At 37.6% G+C, this 15,608-nt stretch overlaps 1 protein-coding gene across 1 annotated transcript in view; it reads left to right on the forward strand.

The window, feature by feature from the left end:
* LOC146687460 (RNA-binding Raly-like protein) overlaps positions 1–9,577 on the forward strand; it is a 59,349-nt gene extending 49,772 nt beyond the window's left edge. The window contains exons 4-9 of the mRNA XM_085439091.1: positions 131–178; positions 919–1,109; positions 3,920–4,033; positions 4,308–4,465; positions 8,049–8,086; positions 8,785–9,577. Of these exons, the coding sequence (XP_085295217.1) occupies positions 131–178; positions 919–1,109; positions 3,920–4,033; positions 4,308–4,465; positions 8,049–8,081 (544 nt within the window). The 3' untranslated portion in view covers positions 8,082–8,086; positions 8,785–9,577. The remainder of the gene's footprint in view (positions 1–130; positions 179–918; positions 1,110–3,919; positions 4,034–4,307; positions 4,466–8,048; positions 8,087–8,784) is intronic.
* Positions 9,578–15,608: the final 6,031 nt, after the last annotated feature.

Raw genomic sequence — 15,608 nt, forward strand, 5'->3', positions numbered from 1 at the left:
AGTCTTTTAGGACACTGAATAAAGAATTCAGTCTAAATGTATTTGCACCGTCATTTTCTTCCTTTATTGTTTTATGTTTTTGTGCACAAAAATCAAAGTAAAATAGAAATGTTCTCTTTTATTTCCACAGTGGCTATGAATTTGACTACGACTACTACAGAGATGACTTCTACAGTAGGTATGTTTAAAAAAAAACGTTGGCTCACTGGTAAATAACACGTCTTTGTCATTTGCAACTTTTCTTTTTTCAACCAGTCCCTTTCCTCCCGATATTTTGCCCTTAGTATACACATCCTTTCTCCCCATTTCCCATCTTGAATAAAGATGATTTTTGAGCAGAATGGCCCCATTTCCTTCTGAGGCAAAGTAACTACATTATCACAGGCATAATGAATGTCATATTGAGGAGGTTTTTATTCCTCTCCGTTGGGCTTACTAATGATGCTTTTATCCGCATAGCCGGGTACTGAATGTCAGATAGTCCCCCGGCTGGTCATTTGCGCTGGCAAGGCACAGAATGTATCTTCATTCTGACATTTTCATTGGTTTGTTTACTTCCTCTTCTTTGCAATATCCCCAAGAGCAGAATCCTTCAGCTTTGAGTCATTATTGCTATTTTGGCAATTTGATATGTCAAAGGCAACTGGGAACAGGCTTTGATTGAATTGCTGTGGCATTGTTCAATGTGTACCTCTATCATTCAGACATCTTTTGCAGCATGTCTATTAGGTGCTTTGTAAGTGTTCCTTGCTGCTTGAATAAAAACATCTGACCAAAAACAAGGGAAAAAAACTCCACAAAAACTCCCATAGTGATTACAGAGTTATATCCCCACTTTTTTTGTTTTGTTATTTCTCTGCATTGTAATACTCTTGGAATATTTCTGTTGCTACAACTTTATTCTTCATGTGTCTTCAGACTGTTTGAGTACCACGGCCGCGTTGTGCCTCCGACCCGAGCTGTGATCCCCATCAAACGCTCACGACTAGTTGTCCCAACCACACGCAGAGCCAAATCCTCTTTTCCAGTCAGGGCTTGCTCTTCCTCTTCCTCCTCCTCTTCCTCCTCCCGAGCACTCAATGTCGGCTCTTCCATCACTGGCCCTAAACGTATGTTTGGTGGTTTTTCTTTGTCCCTTTTTGTTCCTATAGTATCCTGCCATCTCTAAAGTGATTTCCAAATGTTTTCTAAATGTGATTTTTATGTGATTGTTTGTTTTGAACTTACCTCCATGTCCATTTTTGGGGTTTGAGTCAAGTTAATGGCAAAGAAAATAAATTCAGCCGCTACAAAGAACATTTCCTATTATCATAACTTTGAACACATGTTGGCGGGTATCATTTCTGCCCATTATGATGGAAATGTACTCAGCAAGTGTAAATGCTAAGCTCTCGAAACAAAAAAAAAAGGTTAATAATCGAAAAAGGTCAGGCCTGCAATTCCTGATTATTTTCATTAGTAGTCTTGATAGTCCCTCTTGAACTGATTAGAGTATACGCTCATTGGACACTTCATTAGGTACACCCGTTCAACTGCTCTTTAACTCAAATATTTAGCCAGCCAATCACATGGCAGCGACTCAAAGATTTTAGACATGACATGGTCAAAATTAATCTGTTATATTATGTCATAATAATAATAATAATAATAATAATAATGGATTGCATTTATATAGCGCTTTTCTAGGCACCCAAAGCGCTTTACAATTCCACTATTCATTCACTCTCACATTCACACACTGGTGGAGGCAGCTACAGTTGTAGCCACAGCTGCCCTGGGGCAGACTGACAGAAGCGAGGCTGCCATATCGCACCATCGACCCCTCTGGCCAACACCAGTAGGCGGTAGGGTAAAGTGGCTTGCCCAAGGACACAACGACCAGGACAGAGAGAGCAGGGGGATCGAAAAGGCAACCTTCCGGTTACAGATGAGCTTCCCAATCCCCTGAACCATGGTCGCCCCCAAGGCGTGGAGGAAACTTTCTTTGCTCAATTTGGGCCTCTTAATATCAACTGGGCATTGTTTAAATGCCACAGACTACTTGAGTATCGTTATTGACCATGCCCAGTGCCTTTTTGACCACAGTGTACCCATCGTCTAATGGCTGGTTGTAGCAGGATATAAAACCATGTCACAAACCTCAAATCTTCTCAAATGGGTGTCCTAAACAAGACAGTGAGTTCACTGTACTCAAATGTCCTGCACAGTCTCCAGATCGCAGTCAAATAGAGCACCTTTGGGATGTGATGCAGGGGGAGATTTGCATCATGAATGTGCACCCAACAAATCTGCAGTGTGCACTGTGTGACGCTATCATGTCAGCGTTGAACCAAAGGTTTTGAGGAATGTTTCCAGCATCTTAATGAGTCTTTGTTGAATAACATGAAGAATGAAGGCAGTTCTGAAGACACAAGGAGGTCCAACCTGGTCCTAGTAAGGTGTACCTAATTAAGTGTCTAGTGAGTGCATTTAAAAAAAAAAATTGTAATTTTTAAGATGCCAAAACTGACATTTACAGTACTTTGTTTGTTTGTTTTTTCACCAAACTGTCCAAAACCCCAAAATAATAAGAGATTTTCATACAAAACAAAGAAAAGTGGCTTATCCTCACGTTGGAGATAAAAAACTGTAGTGATTTCCAAATGCTGAATCATTTTCATGTCAAAACTGTCGTTGAATGCGATTTACTCTTGAATAAATTAGTAATTTTTTAAAAACACCACCTTTGATTTTAATAAGAGGTTAATGTACAAGCTATTTTGATTGTTGAGGCAAAAACTGTCAAATAATGCAATAAAATGGGGAGGAAAAAAATGACCATAATGACTTCCTAAGCTAACCGAACAGATTCACAAGAAATTGTCACATTTGAAAGCTGGTTTTAAATATTTTCTTCTTGAAAAATTACTTTATTATGGCATTTATTATCATTTGATTTTAACAATCATTGCTGATTAATCTTCAGTCAGGTGACAAAGCCAGCCATTGTCAAACTTAAGGATGTCTTGGCCAAATTTTAAACCTGCGCCGACTGAACCTTTAATCAAAACTCTGATTGAAACACAAGACTTGATGTGTTTTCTCTGATTCCTTTTGATCTTCTGGTGATTTTCTTGTTGAGGCTGAATCTTCATTAAACACTTTCCTTTCCCTTGCCATCTGAAAAGAAAAACAAATCATTTGAATCTCACATCTTTTCTTTAGTTCTGATGACCTTTTTGATGTAAATATTTAAGCTGTTCCATTGTAGCTTCAAGCTAATTACATGTTTGTACATGAGAAACTTTGACCTCCTGCAGACCACCGCCACACTCTTTAGGAATGACTGGGATAAACAGTAAATTTTTTTCTTTTCTTGAGATGCATTGAAACACATTTAAACCAGAGTTTTTATTCGTGTTAAAACAAAAGTAAGCACACCAGAAATGTTGGGAATAAACCAAAATTATACAGAATAAATCTTAGATCAGAGTCTCAGCTAGTTGTTTGGTTATTTTTTTATTTTCTGCTCTGTGTAGCATTTCTGCATCATATTGCTCATCACTTTCTATTGTTTTACAGCAAGCAGGCAGCTGTTTTCTCATCATCTAAGCTAGTAACAAGGTGGTAAATCTAATAGTAAGAGCCAGATCTTTCCTCTACAAAAATTGAGGTAAAACATGGCTAAGAAAGAAACATTTTCGCTGGTAGCAACAACAGTGAGATTATGGCTTTAGCAGCTGCTGTACTGTTCAAACTCTCGCATGCTTATTATTATTCTCCCCTCAATGCAACACAGTGAGATTTCCTGCTTTTCATCAGTTGTGCCACATTTTCAGTGAAGAACTTGACTGTTGAGAAGAGTCTGCTGCTGTCACAGTGTCTCTTGTAGAACATCCCATTAATTATGCTTTTTAACTTTATTAATGTATGCTTGCAGTGAAGACAGATCAGCTTCTAACAATCAAAAAGGAACTGTCGCAAATCAAAACCAAGATCGACTCACTGCTGGGAAGGCTTGAGAAGATAGAGAGGCAACATCGCTCTGACGCCGGTAAGATTTGACAGCCAGGAGGGGAGGACCTGTCTGATGAGCATGCATAGAAAAACGGGGAAGATGCTGAGAGAGGCCGCCATGTACTGAAATAAAAGCCACACAAACGTCCTTTGAGGAGAGTTGACGGAATGATACTGAACATATTAAATGCTTGTTCGGAGGCTTGTCTGAAATACAGGTTCTTCTATTATCAAAACAAGATAGAAAGTCAATAAATCTACTATGCTCTGATGTTAACTGCCAGTCTTTGTCTCTTGATGTCTTTTGCCAGAGATGCAGAGGAAGCAGGAGGAGGTGTGCGAGTGTCTCCATGGTGATGCAGCAGACCACTCTGGGGGGGAGGAAGTGGAGGGGACGGCTGAGGTTGAGGCAGGGGAGATGACAGACGGTGGTGAAGACGACTTTGAAGATGAAGGCACAAGCGACATGGTGAGCAGGCCAAGTACCCATGTCCAGTATTAATAAGAAGTTATTTGGTTCCAATTTAGCTGCAAAGTGTTCGTGCGTGTTCGTGCGTGTGCGTGCGTGTGCGTGCGTGTGTGTGTGTGTCTGCAAAAGTCACAAGAAGTCCTAATTACCTACAGATTTTCTTGTAATTTTTTAAAGTGGACTTGATTCATATTTGTGCAGGCTTTCTGAAGGTCCTTCAAAGTTTTTCTTTGGACACTCAAAGTCCACTCCCCCGCCCCCGCGTAGAGGCATAGTATTGGCAGTACTTCCCTAGCTTCCAAATTACACAAGAACAGGACAGAAAATCGTTGGCAACAAGGCCTGTAGACTGATGAATCCAAATCGTTGTCATCATTAGTGTAAGTCATTGCCAGTATGCACAGAGGTCAGGAGAGAGGTATAGTGGTGAGCATCTACATGGAACTATGAATGCAGAACAGAACCATCAAATTTCAATCCACCAATACCATCTGCAACACAGCTGATGTCATTTTCTTTTAACACGACAGTGATCCAAATACACTGTCAATGCCGTAAAAGCCGATAGTAGCTGACGAGAAACACAGTCATGAATCACACCCCTCCCAGAACCTGGACCTCAACATTTTGGAAGCAGTGTGGGATCATTTTGAGAGAGAACAGAATAAAAGGCACCCAACATTCAAAGAATACTTTGATTGTCCTTAAAGAAGCCTGGAGAACTATTCCTGAAGAATACTTCAGGAATAGCTTACATGAAAGCTGTCTGTGAGACTTCAGGCTGTGTTGAAGAATAAAGGTGCTCACACCAAATATCAACTTTCAAGCACAGCAGAATTATAAAAACTCTTTTTCTGTATATCCATGTATATTTCGACGTTTCCCATCCCATCTCCCAAGCAAGATATAAAGAAATGAGGGGTGTTTCAAGACTCTTGCATAGTAGTTTATCTATTTTATGATGCGGAAAATGTTTTCCACTGACATAATATGCCAATAATAACAGTAAGTATAATGTACATTCAACTCTGTTGTATAAATAACTTTGCCTTAGATGGAACCATTTGAGTCATACAGGATTCTTATAAAACTAAAAGGTGAAATGGTCATGAAAAAGTAATCAGGTTGTTCGTGGTGATGGATACAAAGTTTTGCTGTCTTTTGTGACAATCAGCATGATTTGAAAAGTCTAAACTATATGAGTAAAAACACTCAGAAAATGATTCTTCACCCACAATAAACACAATACAATACTCTGAAATATATATAAAATTACATTTGAATTTATTTAATTAATTAATAATTAAAGATAATGTGCCTGGTACAAACTAAATGTGTATCAATCAATTAAGTTTAGTTTGACCAGATCCCATTAAATGTAACATTTTACATTGTACTTATGCAACAAAATTACATGGATAAATTACATATAATTAAATTAGTTGAAGTCAGAAGGGCAATTTTTTTATTTTATGTTATTTTTGAGTGAGGTGTATTTTGTCTCTGTCTGAACAACATACATGCTGCAAAGTGGGGACACGTTGTTGTGGCAACCAAGAAAAGTAGTAGCTGTTGTTTTAAAGCTTAATCTTAATGTGTTTTGAATTAATATTGTATTACAAAGTAATAACTATCATCAATGACAAAATAATTCGAGGTCGTCTCTATCACAAACCGCCATGAAACTGAACAAATCACATGAAAACACCAAAGTCAGCAGCACGTAACGGTGTCTGTGAATACTTTGGCTTTCCTTCCCTGTCTCAGACAAACCTGAATGGGAGGAGTTTGTCTTCGGAAATGTATTTTACATTTTTAAACTCTTAGTTTGGTCAGGTTCAGGCAACAGAACTTAGGTTTGGGAGAGACCCTTATAATTTTCCCTCAGATTGAATAAAATGTGTGGTACTGAGCCCATCTGCCAGAAGAACTCGAAGGCAAACTTCTTCTCTGTGTTATACGCAAAGCCTCAGGCATAGAAGTTTTATAAATCTTTGAAAGCATTGTTTATTTTAATAAAAGAGTAAATAATTTAATTATACAGTTAAGTGCCAGACTTTTTTAAGTCACTATCTATCGCTGAGTGAGGTAACGCACGATCACTGATGAAGAGAGCGTTTATACTTAGTTTCCACGGCAACATACTTGGAAAAACTGCTGTATTGAAACCTGCCATGGCAAACCAAACATTTTCTTCTGATGCCACCAAGCATTAAAAATAATTTAACTGACAAAACAAGACTTGACTTTCACAAGATATTTACAAGAAATGGGACACATCTGTCAGCTACCTCAGTAATTACTGCTGTCATTCATCTATGAAACAAGACAGCTGGAGTAACGGAACAAGACGGAGCAACAACACTAAGCTGTTAGATGAAGAGCTGCAGGTGACAAGCTATGCACCTCCAGCTCCTCGGTGAAGTTAGGCTGCTGTTTGCAGACGCTTCGCCGTGTGCAGAATGAAATCGGAGCAAAGTTTCTCACAGAGTGTTTGAAACTGATCTGCTACTAACTACATCACTCTCTGGATACACTTGTGAAACTTTTTGGGTGGTGTTAATTTACTGTAATGCAGTAAAAGAGTGTAATGCATGCAGCATATCACCAATTTTTACTTTAAAAATCATAAATCATCTAACTGAACATTTGCTTTCCAGTTTTATTACTGTGACAGTTTTATTTCTCAAAACTATTGCCTTACTTTGACACTAAAGAAAGGTTATATAATCATACCTGCTTCCTGTTTTATGAGATCTGGACCCACTGTTGGGTGGTTTATTGGCTTCATTCTGCAAGCAGACTAAACTATTGATTACTGGTAATCATTAAAGCTTATATGTGTTAATCCAATAGATACTGTGGCCAAAAGGCTTAGAATAAACAAAAACCCCAAATCCCTATATTGATTTAGTGAAAACACACTGTATAAAATGTGTCTCAGAGGACATGGATGAGATGTGAATTGATGCACATTTTCAAGGTTTGGACAAACAAAAAGAAAAAAAAAGATTTGCGAAACAAAAAAAAAAGTACAGCCATTTCTAAGGTTTTAAAAATCAGGACATGAAAGATCCTCAGGTATTGACCAGGTTCTGATGACTGTGGAGTCCATTTGAGTACAGTGAACTCACTGCCATGTTCAAGAAATCAGCTTAAGACATTTTGAGCTATGTGACATGGTGCGTCATCCTCCTGGGAACACTGTGGTCATGAAGCGATGCACATGGTCCGCAGCAATACTCTGAGTGTTATTTGTCATTGAAACAATGCTCAGGTGTTACTAAATGTGTCAAGAAGATATTCCCCACACCATTACACCACCAGCAGCTTGAACTGTTAATAAAATGCAGCATGGATCCATTTTTTCACGTTTATGGGTTTTGTTAAATGAATAACAGAACTTGTGCGAACCAGTTAATTTTTTAAATATGTACTGATGTGTATTTCAGACTTAGAACTGGAAGTGTTTCATTTTTTTAATGACTGTGGATTGAGCTAGAAAAGGGAAGGCTATGTTGCTGCCTAGTTATAAAAATTAATTCTTGACTGATTTAAAGCAATCTTATTTCTTTTACTGCAGATAGAGAACCACATATCGGACATTGACAACTGAGTAAGGTCAGTATTTAATCTTGGTTTAACAACACACATTTTGCACAAAGCTGAATTTATTTTTGGGAATAACGTATGAAAAGCAGAATCATAGAAACATTTTAGCATCCAGCAGTTGAAAGCAATTCGAAGGATCTTTCGCTTCCTGCTTTAAAAAGAGTAACAGAGTAAGAAACATTACTCATCCTTGGAGTTTAATCCTCCAAAATGTTCTTCTAAAGGTGGGGTCATTCTCTGCATCTGGGGGCAAAAGGAAAAGCAGCTTCTCTGCAGTGATCGCTGATGACTGAACAGCCGCAGAGATGAGACTCTTTCTCATGTGCATTTCCTGTCAAACGACATTTAAATCTCCCCTGATTTTCTTTGTAAGAACAAATAGCTATGAGATTTAATTTGCCTCTTGGCTGACATTTCCTCCCTGCTGTCCTTAAGTGTCTGCGAGTAGAAGTTTTTCCTTTTTTTTTTCTTTTCCTTCCTCAGGCGGTCTGAACATGATAGATTGTTAAGATGATGGTTTAATGAACTGCTTGTCCTCTGGTGGATATCTGAGTGGTTGCAGGTAATAACAGCAGCGTTAGAAAATTTTAATGTTGGTCCACTTGAGTTTCCAAGCTTCACAGGAAAATTTAAACCTGCAGCTACCTTTTTTCACATGAGGTCGCTGTGAGAGATGAAAAAATAATAACTTTCTTTTTTCTTTCAAGTTGGGGAATAATGAAGCTTGCATTACAGAAGATGGGAGGACAGATACCAGCAAAATCTTCTTGATCAAGGAGGTGCATTTGACATTAAAGGAAAGGAAGTGACAGACAGCAGTGGAAGAGTGTGTCAGACTTGTATTTTGCTTGTTTGCCTCATTAGAACATGCCACTGCTGATGCATACGTCATCAAAATCCTGGGTATAAATATTCTCCAGACGACTGCAAGATCTTCGCAACCAGCAGTCAGTCATTTCCCCTCGGACTGATTGCTGTTCTGAAAAATACAGACAATACAGTATATTGTGTGCTTATTATATTGTGGTCTGTATTGTGTATAAAAATACAGTTATGTGATCTACCAGAAGAAAATTTGTCTTTTGTTGTACCTCAGATGTTTGTTTCTGTTTCTGTGCATTGAAAACTGTGAAAAGCTGCATTGCTGGCAGAGAGCTAAATATGAATGTAACAGTAACATATTTTCTTTGACACTCATTAATTCTGCATTTTGTTTTCATTCATTTTGAGCAAATGTACAGTATGTAATTTATTCACAATCTCGCCACATGGTATTGAATGCATTTCATGTTTTTAATTTGTTCTACATGACAACGTGTATTTGAAATTCTTTACTTTCTGTTTACAATTTTAAAAAATGAAAGACAACAATTTTTGCTGTCAGCATGTTAAAAATGTGGCTATCAAGGATCATTTCTTTGCCTCTGTTGTACAGCCATGGATAATAAACATTTTTGACATAAACTTGTGTCCTTCCTCCCCAAAACTGAGTGGTGTAGCTCGCATTTTGGGAGATGAAGTGTTTCCAAATGCTGTCAGACAGACTTCTGAATTACAAATATTTCCCATTAAATGTAGAAATGCAGGCAGATTGTTGACATGTTGCAATCAGTCTGAGTCGGTGTACGCCGATTATTGCAACTCATCTGTATCATGTTTCTTTGCAAAAAGAGGTTCATCTAAGTTAGTTTCCAAGTGTCTTTTTTCTGGTTATATTCCTATCAAAACAAGGTTGCTGTGCACTTATGTCATTATAAAGTTAAACTACTGTTCTGCAGCAACTACGCAACTATTTGTTTCAAAACTGAGTTCTGATTAGACTCTGAATGTAAGCAATTCATTTGAATTTCTGTGTGTTTTAAAGACAACAGATTTGCAATTTTCACAGGTTTATCTCAGCGAATCATCTTATCATCCCAGATTGAGGTCAAACTGACAATTAAATACAATATCATCCTTAAAGACGGAATCAGCTTATTGGCATATTATTAAATTCTTGATACACCAACGTTTTTCAAGACAGAAACGTGACTCCATTCTTCTCAGCAACCATTTCCAATAAGATCGCAAGTTCATTGCGCACGGTTGTGCCGTGGTCACCAGTCACTGTTTTCCCTTGTGTGACTGCAGCATAATGCAAACATTTGAAACTTTACCAGTGCGCTAACACGATCAAGATACTGTTAAATAAAACAGTTACTAAGTTTTCTTTAGGACGGATTTAAATATTGATAATTGAACCCTCAAAAATGCTGATTTTTTTTTTAATAAATCTAAATTTTTAATCGGCACCTTACAAACAAATTAAATAACGAATTCAAAGTCTGGATAATAACAGCTGGAAGACAAAAAAATCAGAGGGAACAACAGGCAAAAAGCAAGAAACAGGAAAGCTAACAAGCTAACAGCAAGGGACATAACAGTATGAGACAACAACAGCATAGGCCTGATGCTCATACCTGCATTAGTTTACTCATAATGTTGAAATGAAATTGTGGGTTTAGTTTATTTTTCCCTTAAAACAACTATGCACATGATGATTTCTTTATTCATCATTTAACAGTTTTTAGCGCTTACAGTTATGCAGAGTCAGGCATGAAAAGGCTGCTGTTTGTGACAGGTGGGTACTGACAGACGTGTGCAGCTGCCAGCTGTCCTCTAGGCTTCACTTCTGCTAAACCTGTCTCTCTGAACTGGACCTCGTCGATGTTTGTGGCCTCATAAGCTCTCCTGTGATATTTAGTTTGTATACTTGGATTATTCCAATGAATGGTTAATATATGCAAAATCTGCACAGATTTTTCCATCTTGGATTTGAATGCAATTAAAGTCTCCCTCTACAGCCTGTTGATTCTTAGTTTCAGCAATGAAACTGAATTTAAAACAAACTATAGCTGACATTCTGTCCCCTAGGCAACCACCAATGTCCTACTGCCTACACATATTCAGTAACACTCAGAAAAATATGCTGGTAATTAGATAGTGTTAATAAATATCTTTCAGTAAGTATGAAAGTTTTCTACATGTCCTAGTTTACATTATGAAATAAGTTTTTATGAGCGAGAATATCTTGAATGTTTAACACTTTTCGACTAAACAGTTGTCTTCTACTTTGGTTAGTTTTTTTTTAAACAATCATTTATTAAAACCTTTCCTTTAAAACTTGTATTTTATTTAATGTTTTTGTGAAATTCAGGTAGAGTAGCTTTTATACTGTTAATTCAGCATATACTAAAAAAAAAATAAAAGCCTGTTCTTACAATATATTTGTGAGCTTTTTATTTTGCAAAGAAATTCACAATCAGACAGACAGACTCACCAGGCTGCATGTCCTCACCTCATGTGCTTGATAACCACTTTCTCTCTCTCTCTTTGTTTCTCTTCTGTTGTTGTGAGTGTGTGTGTGTCTATGTAAGTGTTTGTGTATTTAAAACAGCTGCCTGTCTTCACCTCTGCAGTGCTGCCGTCTCCTGAAACCTTGCATGTTTAGAAAGTATGTTTTCTCCATTTTTATGTTGTTCTTGTAGTTTTTGTCCTCAGATGAGGTTTGAAGTGTCTGTATCCAGACTGCAACCACCTGTAAAAGGTAGAGGCTCACCAGGACATACACACCTCAGAAGTTCCTGTTCTTGGCACAGCCCCCCGTCCCCTGGCGCCCCCTGCGATGCCCCCCTTCTTAGGGAAACCCTCTGCAGAGGAGCCGTGAGAGCCAGGAACTTATGACTTGTGTGTGCACTCAGGCATCACTCATACCTGCTCTGTAGACAGTTCCTGTCAGAAGGAGGGGGCACAGCAGTGATGCCGGGGGGCAGAAGGTGGTGCCTCAATGCCTCTCTCATTCTGAGAGTGTAAAACAAAAAAAACAATTGTCAGTGAACATTTGATCCCCACTTGGTCACAACATATGGCAACCCCTTCCTAAGCCTGGTTCTGTCGGAGGTTTCGCCCCATTGAAAAGGAGTTTTTCCTCCCCACTGTCGCCAAGTGCTTACTCATAGGGGATTTGGGGGCTTTTTAAAAACTAACCACTGAAAAGTTCAGCGGCATCAAATTTAGGACTCACCAAATATGTAACTGGATGATTCGTGATTAAATGAGAAATCATCCATTTAAAACATATTTGCAAGTCATATTTAGTTGTATATAAATTTGATTCCAGGGACATTAAGGCCGATCACAGACTAATTTGGACAACTGGTAAAAATAAATAAATAAATAAATAAATAAATAAATAAAAGAAATTGGAAAAAATCAATGTGTCATTTTTTAATATAGATTTCAAATAACATACCATTTGATGTCAACATATTTTTGTTACATTTGCGGTGCTCGTCATGTTATATTCTTATGATTCTGTTCATTTTATGAGTTCATGCTTCTGCCTTGCTTAACTGGTACTTAGCTAGCTTTAGTCATGCTAGCATCAGCACAGGTAGAAACACATACACATCAGAGAATCGCACTATCTACAAATGGAAAACTACAAAAATAAAATTTAGAAAGCTTTCAGATTAGTAAACCTATCAAAAATCAAAGTTCCTATAGTGAAAACACATCATTTCATATTGTGTTCAAGTCAGTTGTTATCCAATTTTAAAACTATAAAATGTGATAAAGTGTATTTTTAGTTTACTTTGTTAATAAAGAAATTTTTTTTAGAAACACTAACGTTATATATAGCAAAATATGAAGCAATCTTCTACCTCCCGTTGACATGCAGACCTGTGGCCAACTCTACAAACCATTTAGAATTTTTTCCAGCTGAGGTGTTCAAAATAGATAACCAAACTGGTGATAGTTACAGTGTAATGTGGGCAACTGACTGCCTAATATAATGTAACATCATCACAATATTTTACGAAAAAGGAACAAATGTACCTTTGTTTCCTCAGCTAAGACAGCTGGGCTGCAGTAGCTTGTGTTTATGTCAAGAGTGCCATTTGATTTAAAAGCAAGGAGCAAAAGACTCTGAGCAGCATATCAGTCAGAAACAATGCCATATATTTAAGGAACAAAGGTCAAATTCTTCATGTGTGTACATGTACTGTTGTGCACATAAACTCACAGATGTATATGACAACTCAAGTTTGTGACCAAAAATTTGTATTCTAATTTTAAAAATGGAATACCATCCATCCATCCATCCATCCATCCATCCATCCATCCAATGTTCCCTCTAATTTTTCATGTGTCATGTTTTTTTTTTTGTGCGCAACGCAGATTTTCTGTGCACAGAGACTGTGCCAGGAGTGCGCAATTGCGCACGCACATGGCTTAGAGGGAAAATTGCATCCATCTTCTTCTGCTTTATCCGGTGCCGGGTCGCGGGGGCAACAGCCTAAGCAGAGAAGCCCAGCCTCGCTCTCCCTCCCTATTCATTGTAATACATACAACAAATATGCATTACCAACTCTTAAGAAAAACAAACAAACACTGAAGTCTTAAATTGAATACCTTTTTCATGCTTTTCAACATCGTGAGAAGATGGAGATGATTTTCTTTCTACTTTCAGTTTATACAGACAGCTGCATGTTTAGCTGAGAAACATTGCAGCTGAGAAACATGCAGCTGTCTGCATGTTTCTCAACATGGAATAAAATGCTGCAAATATTTTTATAATAGCAAACTTTGGAGGCAGAGACATAAAGACTCGCACGTCACATGTTTTGAAGGTATCGTTGTTCAAAATGAAGAATAAAAAAGAAAAATACTAGAGCTGATGAGTGTTGACAAAAAGGGTGCATTGTGTCTATCTTATTTTCTTATGTGGCACAAGCAACTATCCAATGTAGTTATTATGATCTATTCATTTTTTTGATGCCGCATAAATTTTAAGACCACTTATTTGTCTTGCTGTTAGATAAACCACTGACTAAACTGACCCCTAAGCCTCGAGCTCATTTTGCCCCACAGCCAATATTAAATAAATAAATAAAATATTTAGTCTAGAAACTAATGATAAACTTTTTAATAATGCAGATACATGTTATGAAAATATAGAACTTTATAACCTGAGATTTAAAAAAAGCATTTGACAAACCTGATATAACTCGTAACTCTACAAAAACCTTGGACACAATAACCTGTGAAAAACAAATGCTTCATTCATAAGGTTCTTCCTTTCAAAGAAAGATGAAAAGGAAGGTGCTAATTAAAGTTTAGGGTCAGTTAACAAAAGGTGTGTAGGGTTGCATAGGTACAGGTGTTAGATCAGCTAACCTTGCCCCACTCTCCCATCCAGAAACTTTCACTTAACTTCTTATGACACCAGTAGCGGATTTAGAAAGTTTCTATAAGACTCATCTAAAACTTCGTCCTCCACTCTCAAGCCATTTTCAAATCTGTCGGTCCAGATTTAATACCTCGACAGATATGTATGGTCCAATCCTAATAACGTTGGTAAGCCTGCTGACTTTTAATCTAGGATCCCCATGAGGTTGATATTCTGTAGTTTTACCTTTGGTAGAGACAGTCACCGAATTAGAGAACTTTAAAGCACATATTTTTGTATCTATATGCTTCATGAATTTATTACACACTTATCTCAGTACATTTCAGGAATCGCTCATGGACAGATTGATCAGTCTCAAGACCTTGTGCACTCTTATTCCAATGTTTAGCTGAGTGGTGCATGTCCAAGTAACAACCATATGATGCCATGACTCAAGGTTTCCCTAAAGAAGGTGTCATTGTGCTATACGAGTTTATGAATCCCTTCACCTGTCAGTGGTTTTAGTTATGTGGCTAATTAGTGTATTTACAACTGAAAAGATTTTTCCAGTAATTAACAGTGTATAACTGGTATAATCTTTTCATTCTTCCAGTTTCTTAAACATGAGAATTGAGAGGTCTTTCCATATAATTATTTAATTGCTTCAATTATCAATGTGTAGTCAGGATTTTGTTAACTGAGAAGGATATTTTCCAATAATTTCTGAAGATTGAAGCAAAACAAAAAAAACCAGCATCTGTTGTGAGAACAATATTTAGCTCTAGCCATGTGATTAAAAATATATCCTAATGTCCTGCTAAACTCACTTTGTGCATGGAAATAAAATGACAGTGTTCAGCTCAAAGCATCAGGGAGGCACTCTTATTAACCTTTTCCAAGCTTGTACCAAAGCCTGAAGCTTTACTTCTCTGTAACCTTTCACGCCAGCCTCAAACAATTTTCAAAACAAATGGGAGTAATAAGATGAAAACAAAGGTGCAGAATGATGCTAAAATTCTCCAGTTGGCTTTAATTACAGCACCCTTGTGCATTAGTACTGATCCCTAATTGGCTTTGCGATTATTCCTCCCCTCTGTCTTTTGAAATTTTTTATTACAGTGACCTTGAAAACTGCAGCCAATGAGAGATAAGGTGCCGAAGCATCAACAGATGGGATTTCTAATTCACTCACTTCATTTGCACCAGATCATCATTTTCACAGGTTAAGGAGGGCCATTGGCTGGGTTGCAGGTATAATTGGTTCTATCGTTGCTGGCGAGCAGCCAGTGAGTACAGTGATCAGTCATGCAGCGTCTCTAA

This window comes from Copadichromis virginalis, linkage group LG18 (assembly GCF_057382275.1).
Source record: "Copadichromis virginalis isolate Kocher_CV1m ecotype Utaka linkage group LG18, C_Virginalis_male_GT1.1, whole genome shotgun sequence".
NCBI lineage: Eukaryota > Metazoa > Chordata > Actinopteri > Cichliformes > Cichlidae > Copadichromis > Copadichromis virginalis.